Source organism: Denticeps clupeoides, chromosome 10 (genome assembly GCF_900700375.1).
Source record: "Denticeps clupeoides chromosome 10, fDenClu1.1, whole genome shotgun sequence".
Lineage (NCBI taxonomy): Eukaryota > Metazoa > Chordata > Actinopteri > Clupeiformes > Denticipitidae > Denticeps > Denticeps clupeoides.
The window spans coordinates 8,783,565-8,795,492 of record NC_041716.1 but is presented as its reverse complement, the minus strand read 5'-3'; the positions used below and the strand labels follow the sequence as shown (position 1 = coordinate 8,795,492).

The 11,928-nt window shown below is 44.2% G+C and overlaps 1 protein-coding gene across 1 annotated transcript; it reads right to left on the bottom strand.

Annotated features, from left to right (window-relative positions):
- Positions 1 to 326: 326 nt before the first annotated feature.
- spo11 (SPO11 initiator of meiotic double stranded breaks) lies at positions 327 to 8,303 on the bottom strand. The gene is made up of 13 exons (XM_028993393.1): positions 8,137 to 8,303; positions 7,946 to 8,059; positions 5,671 to 5,759; positions 5,283 to 5,349; positions 5,031 to 5,139; positions 4,805 to 4,891; positions 4,063 to 4,099; positions 3,865 to 3,974; positions 3,655 to 3,754; positions 1,873 to 1,910; positions 1,602 to 1,678; positions 1,156 to 1,267; positions 327 to 1,085 (listed from the first exon to the last, which is right to left on the bottom strand). Exons 1-13 carry the CDS (start codon positions 8,301 to 8,303, stop codon positions 966 to 968), a joined length of 1,227 nt encoding a protein of 408 aa, XP_028849226.1. The 3' UTR covers positions 327 to 965.
- Positions 8,304 to 11,928: the final 3,625 nt, after the last annotated feature.

Here is an 11,928-nt window from a genome sequence, read left to right as displayed (position 1 = left end):
CCCTGTATTAATGCGTTTTAAATACGTTTGCTGGACATGAGAATTTAGGTGACAAGTGACGCCACCTGGTGGATGAACCGACGTCATTGCACCGGCAGACCGTGGTCTGTTCCGCACTTTCCGGGGGCTCAGGCTCGCCCAACTTCCCCGGAAAAACACTCCCAAGAACGAGCCACCAGGGCCTGTCAGTGAATAAATTCCAAATTATTCCATATTTACATCCTTACCATATCTGTGCAGTAGCACCACTCATGTCACTGAAGCCATTGTGTGTATAACACACTGATGTACACTAATATTTATTTGTGGTGGCAAACACGTAAGAGTGCGTAAGAGAGAGATTTCATATATTCATATTCATACTATAACATAGCTGTGCTATAAATGTGAATTTATGGTAAGAATAACCACTAGGCGTCGCTCTTGGACAAACATACTGTCACCACCTATTATTCAAATTGGAAAAAAAGATAACTTTTTCCACTAGCAGTTGTAGTTCACTGGTTCTCAGCACAGTTCCTGGAGGGATCTCCTGAAGAACAGAACCGGGACCCACTGTTCTTGTTCCATGAGGTTTCGGTGAACGCGCTGACTGTTAACTCAACCACAAGTATTAGCCTACTGCAACAGACTGGGGAATTTAAAAAGCGTACATTTGTTTCTATCAGAGCACTCTTCATCTATAATAATACATTGGTCGGCATATATTGTTCTACACATGAAGGGAGGGAAAATATCTCAGAATTAAGACAGGAATTGATCTTCAATCCGGGAACGTTTCATTAGTAAAACATCAACTGACAGAATTCACATACATGTTTTATAAAGCATGTGTAATGTAATACTTTGAAATAATGGCTCCAGATTTCATAATGAAACTAATCAATAACTGTTGAGCTCCTTCAAATAAAGAAATCAAATCAAGAGTTAAGACTTAATAAACTCCACAAGGGGGCGGTATTACACTATATCCAGCCACCATAACGCAGTTTGTTTGGCAAGTAGACACGAGTCAGAAACTCTGGAGCTATGAATGTCAGTGACTGGATCTCAGCTTTCTTCTTCCCTGTCTGCATGATGTCCATCTGAAGCAGACAAACACACACCACTTCAAATCAACTGAACACAAATCATCCAGAAAAGTCTAAATGTCACCTCTCTGTCCCAAGCTGGCTGGCAGGCTGTATAAGGCCTGCTCCTCAGGCTCCTCAGCTTCCTCTCGTCTCTCAGGGTAAATGGGATCAGAGCATCCTGTGGCACACGCAGCCTGGGGAAGATCGCAACAAAGAGCGGACCAAATTCATTCCCCGTGTCTGAGTATATATTTAATTGAGAATGCGTGTCATATTTTCAAACGGAATGTTATAACATATGCGGTGAATTAATGACTACAGCACTGCAGGTGCATTGTTCTCATCTTTTACGAATAAATGGTACATTTCTAATAAATAACCAGAAATTCTATAACAACGCATGCAAGACCTCACAAGGAACGTGAGTTCATTTCTGTAAAGAGTAAAGAATATGAGCTCTGACACAATAAGAGCCTACAGCCTATTCCACTGAAACCACAGAGCAAAGAAAGAAACCTCTTTGCCAACCTCTCAATGTCTGATGGCAGAAGCCCCAACCACAGCACACTAGGGACAGTCAAACTGTGGGCCTCAAAGGACATGGACTGAGAGGAGAAAACACACACAACAAGATGCACTGGCCACTGCAGACTTTCACACTCACAGATTTCACACTCCAAATGGCAATTTAAATACAAAATTACCCCCTCCCTATGTGGAGAGAAGGGTAATTACAAGCTCTTCCAGCGCAGACAGCACACATAATACCAGTCACATAAATACCAGCCACAGTACTCACCACGGATCCATACTTGTAGATGCACATTATTTCAATGCCTGGAAAAACACAAGGCAGAGCGTCTAAAGAATCCCAAGAGAAACCTATCTATTATCATCATCAGAGAGTGTGAACTATGCAAGGGGCATAAGCCATTATGCACGTGACCTGTTACACAAGAGGAAGAGAGATCACCATCTCACCAGACGTGACACCTACTAACAGCAGATCAATTGCTGTAGCACTCCTCAGGGGAGCTGGCTGCTCAGTGGATACACAAATCTGTTGAGTGTGCGTTTCGATGTCTTAATACTAACGAACGTCTTATGTGTGTCAAAGCGGAATACATTATAAACCCGCGTGAGGGTGTTCATCGCACCACTCTCCTCACTTTGTTAGAAACGCATAGTTTGTGTGTGCACTTGGACACGGAGAATAGCCAACAGGCTGTCATGAACCGTTTGTAAGAGGGATTGAAAGTGTTTGCAAGAACAAAATCATGAAACAAACAACATTTTTGGTGGGAGCATAATTGAAAAACGGAAATTTAGGGGTTGTTTCAAATGTAGATGATCAGTAAGTAACGCTACATTTAAAATATAACTTCTATTACTCACGTTTCTGCACCTTGTGGTGCTAAGAATTGGATTTTGCTCTCCTACACGTATTATTAGCACTCCAGACCTTCCCTCAGAACCTCACCGAAAAGTCCAAAATGAATGAAATTCCCCCTGAAGTCCGGCCTGCTTGTCATGCCGACCAGGATGAGATGTGAGGAAGCACAGAAGCACAACATCTACACCCCTGGTGTTCAGGCTACACTTGCGGGCTTTAAAAATAATGTTATAACTAGCCAGTCTTCTCTATTTCTCATATACAGTACAGGCCAAAAGTTTGGACACACCTACTCATTCAATGTGTTTTTTTCATGACCATTTACATTGGTAGATTCTCACTACCATCAAAGGCATCAAAACTATGAATGAACACATGTGGAGTTATATCCTTAACTAGAAGTGGAGACCTGGCCTCCACAGTCACCGGACCTGAATCCAATCGAGATGTTTTGGTAGTAGCCTAGTGGGTAACACACTCGCCTATGAACCAGAAGACCCAGGTTCAAATCCCACTTACTACCATTGTGTCCCTGAGCAAGACACTTAACCCTAAATTGCTCCTTGTAACTACTGATTGTAAGTCGCTCTGGATAAGGGCGTATAAATGCCATAAATGTAAATGCTTTGGGGTGAGCTGGACCGCAGAGTGAAGGCAAAGAGGCCAACAAGTGCTAAACACCTCTGGAAACTCCTTCAAGACTGTTGGAAAACCATTTCAGGTGACGACCTCTTGAAGCTCATCGAGAGAATGGCAAGAGTGTATTTTGATGAAACTAGAATATAAAACATGTTTCCAGTTATTTCACCTTTTTTTGTTAAGTACATAACTCCACATGTGTTCATTCATAGATTTGATGCCTTCAGTGAGAATCTACCAACGTAAATGGTCATGAAAATAAAGAAAACACATTGAATTTTGTCCTGTACTGTATATTTCAAAATATTTCATTAATTACATGACAGACTTTGGAAGAATAGAGCATAACCTAAACGGATTGAAATATACTGCATCATACCCTTCATCAGGGGTCACTATCATGTCAGGGTCACTGCTCCAGTAAGAATGGTCCCACATCTACACGCGATATGGTCTAATAAACATGCCGTTGTGTGGCTGATGAGCGGCAGATGAGCTCCAGCCCGTAAAAGTGTTTATATATCTCTTTAAGAGAGAATGTACTCTTACCATGTGGGTCTGCATCCACTAAAGCAAACACAGGGATGTGCAGGGTGTCCCAGAGCTTCCTCACCATCTGCCTGCTGCTGACATCTGGTACTCCCTTCCCCTTAAGTCATAACACACTCCATGTTACGACGTTTGTAACTTAACGAACAGCTAGATGAAAAGATGAGCAGGATCATTTGTACTGCCTGCCACAACACACTCCAGCCTTACAGTTATCATGATGCACGGAGACAGTTTTGTGCAGAAGTCGTCGTCCAAGAGTCTCTGAAATGTCGCATCCTTTTCAACGATCAGCACAAACTTAGCAGAAGACACGATGTCTGAAAAACTGACTGAGATTCATGCTGGCTAGGTTTGCAGATCAACAGACTTTTGTCTAGAGCGAGAACTTAAACTGATGAAGGATACTCGTAATATTGCCGACATTGGAGGAGACAGGGACAGCCTGTCAGGTACAAAAAGAAATAGAGAGGATTTACATTTACATTTACAGCATTTATCAGACGCCCTTATCCAGAGCGACTTACAGTCAGTAGTTACAGGGACAGTCTCCCTGGAGCAACTTATGGTTAAGTGTCTTGCTCAGGGACACAATGGTAGTAAGTGGGATTTGAACCTGGTTCTTCTGGTGAAGTGAAGTGATTGTCACATGTGATACACAGCAGCACAGCACACGGTGCACACAGTGAAATTTGTCCTCTGCATTTAACGCATTACCCTGAATGAGCAGTGGGCAGCCATAACAGGCGCCCGGGGAGCAGTGTGTGGGGACGGTGCTTTGCTCAGTGGCACCTTGGCGGATCGGGATTCGAACTGGCAACCTTCTGATTACGGGGCCGATTCCTTAACCGCTAGGCCACCACTGCCCCTACATGTTCATAGGTGAGTGTGTTACCCACTAGGCTACTGCCACCTACTACTACCATCACTTCACAGCACGAACAAGTGCTCAGCCCATAGGCTGCACGGCTGTCCGTAGAGCACAGGAACGGACGTAAGAGTGCAGATCATCCATCCAAAAAGCTCCCAGTGTGGAATCGACCAGCTGGTGTGTGCATGTGTTCTAAAAAAGGATGTTACTGTACACAACGTGGTGACATGTAGGACAGATGGTCTTGAGTGTTGAGAAAACATCAGAAAACGGACTCACAAGGGAGCTAGAGCTGCAGTCTACTCTAGTTCCGTCCTCTTCCAGGTAACAGAGGTCTCCTGAGATCAATCCTTTGGAAGTAGCAAGCTGGCATTTTCAAACAGACATTAAGATTTTTGCAATTCTAAACAATACTAAACCAGTACAAGGTGTGTGCTGTACTGCTATAACTATGGACGTGCGGCGTGTATGTGATGTGACGCTGGCCAACATGTTGTACACACACCACGTGCAGGCTCCTGCGTGGGACCTTCAGCATACATGAAATGTCATCCACGATGGAATCCACAGTCTTCTGAGAGCCGAACAGCTGTGGGTCATTATAATAAATGTCCCTATAGAGGACAAAGAACATTTATTTTATGTCGGAAAGGCTGCATCACCTCGCTGACATCATTTGCTTGATTTAATCTGTAACTTTTGGCAACGCAGTTTGTCCCTTTTCACCTTAAAGAGATCAATAAAAATGCTACTGTACCTTTTTGTTGCATAGGAGTCACTCAGAACAAGTTTGTATATGGTTGAAAGAACTTTAAGAATTAAGGCTGCAAATAGAAGTACGGAACAGAGGTTTCACAATGTAGTACACATACTGATAAACTCCTGATATACTGGTAAACACAGGATCTGGCTATCGATAAGGTCCTGATATGTTTATACACACACACACACACACACACACAGTGGGGAAAAAAGTATTTGGCCACCGATTGTTTAAGTTGTCCCACTATAATAAGATGAGAGAAGTCTGCAATTTTCATCATACTACACTTCAACTGTGAGGGACAGAATGCAAAAAATATCCAGGAGATCACATTGTATAATTTTTAAGGAGTTCATTTGTACGATGATGCAAAAGATCTCACCAAATCTGTTGACAGAAGACACGCAGTCACTGCGGACGGAGGTGACCATGACATCTCCGGTCACATGGAGGCCGACAGAGCTGTCAAAGCTACCGCAAGCAATGATATAAAAGATTAAAAGATCACTTTTGACCCGGAAACGACATGCGTGAGCTATGGGACGTAACAAAACTGACAAAAGGAGGTTTGGATGAACGCGAACAAACAGACGGACAAAGCGGCCATTAGCTGCCACTCATACCTGCAGCTGTGTGCACTCTGTATATAATGTCCTAACCCCCCAGGCCAAATTACTGGCCCTAAACATACTGGCATTTCCTTTAAGAAACTTTTGCTTTCCAGGCTGTCAGGTTCAGGGCTTTGAAAAGCTCCAGCTGAAATGTGCTTTAAGCCTTTGAGAGGTCTGACGCAGATTCAAGCAGACAAGTTGCTTTGTTCTATGCATGAGGTCTCGGCGGTGAACACATTAAAGGCCTCTGCAGAACACCAGATTTCCCAGTGAGTGCGTGTGTGGGGAGGAAAAAAAACATGAGGAAAGTGTGTGTGTGTGTGTGTGTGTGTGTGTGTGTGCACAGATGGTGTGTTTCTAAAGCCTGTGTAGAACCGACACCTATTCAGCGCAGGAAGTTATTCAGCTTCCAGGATCAAGGTTCACGATTCTAGGTGATTCTGCTGAGATTTTTTTTCCATCCCTAATTCCTCTCACCTCATGTGAAACCCAACATTCTCTTGCTTCCCAAGCACAACTTCAGTTTAGCGTCTCCTTTGATCATGAGAAATTTGAAGATGTCATTACAAAGATATTTTTTATTCACCATGTCCCTTCATCACTGAACAGCTTCACTTTCTTAAATGATTGTGAAATTAATTTAGATTACAATGGAATTATTACTTTTAAATATAAAAAAAACAAGTGAAATAAAATGCATTAGTTTAGTCTGTACTGTACAGAACAAAATGAAGCTGCAAATTCAGTTTGTTAACACCTGAGAACCGTGATTATTAATATTGTTGTGCTTTTGATGGATACGCGTCATTTATCTGTCTTAACGCGTCTTCTATCTATAGAAATCGAACGAGAATTGCTGGTGTCCTCCTCCTGGAAATCACTTTGGATAAAAGTCTGCAAAATAAAGTCAAGTAAAGTAACTGGCACACGAAAGTTCATCTTAGGACTCATTTTAAAATTATTTTATCTTTATTATTCTCTTGCTCCTCCATACCTTTTGGAGCTGTTACAACCTGGTCAGTTGCTCCTTAGTGTGCCAAAAAACTAAGCGTAAGCATAGACGGGACCGCGCTTTTGCTGCTGCAGCCCTCAGACTGAGGAACGACTTGCCCTTGTACACTCAAAAAAATTATTTGTTGGGTTAACTTAATTCAATTATGACACCTATTTCCACAAATCTGAATTATGCTATTTGAAACTAAGGCAGACAAATAGAAAAAAAATTGCCTGCCTTCAAATAGCATAATTCAATGTGTGGAAATAGGTGTCATAATTGAATTAAGTTAACCCAACAAATAATTTTTTGTGTCTATGTTAGACAGGCTTCCTCACTCTCAGTTTTTAAATCATGGCTGAATACCCATCTCTTCTCCTTGGTTTTCGACGAACTGTAAGAGGTCAGTTTTTTAATGTGATTTATGTTTTGTGGTGGTCTAGTTAAGGAAGCGGCCCAGTAATCAGAAGGTTGCCGGTTCGAATCCCGATCCACTGAGGTGCCACTGAGCAAAGCACCGTCCCCACACACTGCTCCCCTGGCGCCTGTCATGGCTGCCCACTGCTCACTCTGGGTGATGGGTTAAATGCAGAGGACAAATTTCACTGTGTGCACCGTGTGCTGTTCTGCTGTATATCACAATGACAATCACTTCATTTTCACTTTAAATTGTTTTATGTGTTTTATGTGTTACGGTCAATTCGCAGTGGTGGTCTAGCGGTTAAGGAAGCAGGTTCCCGATCCGCCAAGGTGACACTGAGCAAAAGCACCGTCCCCACACACTGCTCACCAAGGGTGACGGTTAAAAGCAGAGGACACATTTCGTTGTGTCACCGTGTGCTGTGCTGCAGTGTGTCACAATGACAACGTGAAACACTGTACAGCACTTTGGGTCACAGCAACTGTATGTTAAAGGACTTTATAAATAAAAGTGGCATGTGGTACCAGATGTACCTGTTCTAGCTGGGGTTTATACACAGAGCTGCTGTTTATGTTCCAAAGGCCACGACCCGCAGCACCCACACGACTTCTCTGGATCTGGGGCGCATTACCTCACGTTGTCCCAGCGGCTCCTGTTCTGCAGGGCGAGGGCGGGCGCCGCGTCTCGGGACAAACTGGCCACCGCGTCCAGCACGACGCCCTCAATCCGCCGCAGGACGTCGCCGCTGCGGCGACAGGTCACAGCGCGGTGAATGGCGCGCTCGGCCTGCCAGCGTTACCGACAATTAGCGACAATTCCAACCTGCGGAGGGTCTCGGCTCCGGGGGTCGAGGTGCTCGGCGCGACCTCGTCCAGGGCTTGTAACATCTCGGCCCGCAGTTTGTCCACCTCGGCGAACCGCTCTGACATGTCGCTGCCGCTAGTTAGCACGACGCGGGCCGAAACGCGTCGAAAACGCGGCAGCGACATGGCGGCGTGGTCACGCGCGCCCGCGGGCTAGTCTCTGTGGCGTTTAGGATTAGCATCGTACCTAAACTTTACATTTCTGGTCAAATTAAAGTTACAAGGACACTGGAAAGGGTGAACACTGAATAAACTTCCCCCCAAAAACTAAAGTAATGGATGTAAATGCAAATGAACGGGTTACAACAGGTTTGATGGGTTTATTTACATTAGGTCGATGCTAAAATATTAGCTGCGACAGATTACTTAAATTTTTTTAAGTTTAGCCAGTGTTCACTTTTTTTCTATGCAAAAACAGCGTAAGCCTCTGTGGACCATTCATCACCGTATATAAGCACTGCTTGTTCATTAAATTATCTATTCATTTAATAACACCAACATCACTACTACTGTTTCTATCAGTTATGATTAGTAATAATAGAAATGACAAGTTGTAACTACATTATTATGGCAACATCTTCTACCACGACTGACTGCGTCGATGATAACCCATCAAAGTTGATTTTCCATTATGTTTTATTGCGGATCAGGTTTTATAATGAGTATATTTATTACAATTACTTTATTACAGTGTTCTCTCCTATTTAGCCAGTTGCAAAAAAGGTGGGTGCAGCAGAGAGATCAGCAACGTTTCTGATTTGTATTGTGGGAGATATCATGGTGAACAACAACCTCTTAAAGTGTCTTTCTCTTAAGCTACAAAATTACAATGGCATCTTGCATCTGTAACCTCGAAGGCTATCAGCCTGTCAGTTTATTTTGTGGAGGTCTTTTTTTTCTGTCTTTCTCCTGCCTCGTTTAGGACCCACGCACTGACCCAACCTTTGACCATGTGGCCTAACATCGACCATCATTCTCTCATTCGCTGAAACAAAAATGGACATAGACCTTGTCCCACACATGAGGAAATGATGTAGTTTTTCTGAAGTATGTCATCATAACTGGCTGTAATTAAGGGTGTGTCCACTGCCGACTCCTGTCTCACCAACTGTAGTGAAGTCTCGGCCCGAGACCATTCAAACATTTTTCCACCTCCCTCTGTGACCCCTGTAGCTAAACCACCTCAGAAACCCTTTGAATTCCAGCCCAGTCTGACAACACCTTGGGGCAGAAGGACAAGGCTTTCATCCCATACAAAAAAACAAAACACATGAGCCTCACACTCTCCTGCACTCTTGGAGATGCACAGACAGCTTCAGGCTTTGGGATGAAGATGAAGAAAACATCTCCTTGAGAATTTTCTCTCATTGATCTTGCAATTATAACCTTAAATATTTTTGACATTTTTGACTATTAGAACCTCTGGACATTTATATATAAAGATGTGAAAACGTGTGTGTGTTGGTTTTCTTCTGGCCTGAAATGCTAATCTCCAATTCAGTTCTTCCTGGGGAGTCCTGTCCCAGGTTTCTTAGTGACAGTGACAGGCAGCTTCTGTGGTTCACTAGATAATTGCTATCTCTCAACCCTAATTCAAACCCCAGGAGCTGTCGGAGGCTGTGGTCTGTGGGGAAGCTCTCTCACTCTGACTCATAAACACACACTTTCATAAACGTACAAATACAATTTTTTTCTCATATACACACATTATGTGTTGTGCTCTTTTGCTAAGACACACACACACACACACATAAATATATCAATGATTCTTGATTTTTTTTCATCTTACCCACACACACACACACACACCTCTCTTCCTGTCTTCTTCTGTTCCTCGTTCCTCTCTTAAGAGGCAGGGACTCCTGCTGTGCTCTTGGACTCTTGAGTGTAGGCTTCAGGCTGCAACTTGTGCCGGCAGACAGTCATGTGCTTGCCTTGAGACGAGTGTTTGCTCTTGGCAAGAGAGGAAAGTTGCGTCGTCACCAGGGGCAGGGTCAGAATGGCCGGGGGTGGGAGTGTGGGGTGCCGTGGCTGCAGGTGAGGGGGATTAGTTTTGGCCAAGGGGCCCCCGAGAAACTAAATACAGATCGGTCAGCTTAATCCTCACAAATAGAAAACCCTCCCCCACCCCCTTAACGTCTCAACCCACCTTCCTTCTTCCCTTTTCTGCCTGTCACCAAAAGAAGCATTTTGCCTGCCTGCTAATGGGGCCCAATGAAGCATCCCTAAGCATGTGGTGAGTGATCACTGAAGGCTGTGACTGACAGCTCAGCACGATTTTGCAGAGTGACGGGATAAAGGCACATGGGAGGGCCCGGTCTAATGATATGAGTCTATAAACTCAGATGCCCGTGTGGGGGCTGCCAGGCCTGATAACCTTCACAGAAATGATGGATGGTGCTCCTGCTGGAAAGCCTAAACTTGACCTTTTTGCATGTGTGTGAGATCAAGATTGAAGTTAAGATCTACAGAGAGTTGAATAAAAACCTTGTGACAAAGTCAACCATATCGGCAGCAAAATTTGCATTCATAATGCAAACAAATTCTATTTAAGTCAATCAGGACCACACCATAGCTGGGACTTTAGGCATAATCAGTCATGAAAGGCAGGGCAACAGTGAAATATGAGAATGCATGCATGTTGAGGAAAAATACACACAAGCACATTTCAAACAATATGCCTCACTTGTCAGATTTTATAACATGAGCTTGCCTATACATGGAGACTCACAAAAGGTCTCATGTGGGAAGTGGTGAACTCCCCCACCCGCCCTCGGCTGACTCACAGCTGGGCCTCGTATGTTCCCGTGGCTGCGTTCGACTGTCGGACACGATGAGCGCAACATTTGCTTTCGCTCAGCCCCACCTGGTCGGCTCTGTTTGAATAGGGCTGCGTCGCGGGGTGCTCGCAGCGGGGACGTCTCCTGAAAATGTAGACGGGTGAAACCAAATGTAGTGATAGGGGTGCATAAGCCTTGCCTGGCACACCTCCATCTCTTTCTGTGACCCTGCGACCCCGCACCGCTTCGTTTGAGGGTCGGTTTACCTTTAAGGCGACTTTTACTGTATCCTCTGAGCGGCCGTCCTGCTGATTCATGCCCCGCAGCTTTCAAAGGCCTGGGTGCTGAAGCACATAAGCTAACACGTGAAGTAAATATTAATCTGACCTCTGTCCACCAATGGCAACCCAAGACCTGAAAAACGCCGAGCTGAGGAAGAGAAGAGCAGTGTGGAGGTGGGGGGTGAGAGCACAAAAAAATACATGCACAAAGAGGTCTTGCCTTTTGATTGCATGCCATGCTCCAACCTGCAGGAACTCTCATGTCTGCGTGTGTTTGTAGCCAAGCCCTGGAGAGATCAGAGTGTGCTAGGGCTTGTGTAACCTTTTGATACTGATTTGTATGACTGGAAGAACTATTACATAGACAAAGAAAGTATTGGTTTCACTTCGAAAACAAATGAAATATATCGTTGATGAATTGCTTCGGTGGAAATGTTCCAAAGTTAAGTGCTGTTGAAAGACATACTCTTGAAAACCAGATTGTACCTGATGAGAATTTGTTTAGCCTTGGTTGGGCGCGCTGTTAATGATGTGGTGTACCATTCTCAGTCTGTCCTGATTACTGGCCCCTCGGTCCCCCTGACAGATGTTTGTGTGAAATTCAGGCACAGATGAACCTCACCAGATGACCGAGTGCCGGGAATTAAATCAGTCAGTCTAGTTAGCCAAACACCACCTCATGGAGTATGG

What these genes read in the sequence shown, in the direction of transcription:
- spo11 (XM_028993393.1), bottom strand. Translation starts at nt 8,303, where the DNA reads ATGTCGCTGCCGCGTTTTCGACGCGTTTCGGCCCGCGTCGTGCTAACT. An exon ending in AGCCGCTGGGACAACGTGAG is followed by an intron (nt 5,760 to 7,945) that starts GTAATGCGCCCC and finishes TGCTTGCGGTAG; the next exon opens with CTTTGACAGCTCTGTCGGCC. An exon ending in ACTGCAGCTCTAGCTCCCTT is followed by an intron (nt 4,100 to 4,804) that starts GTGAGTCCGTTT and finishes TGTACCTGACAG; the next exon opens with GCTGTCCCTGTCTCCTCCAA.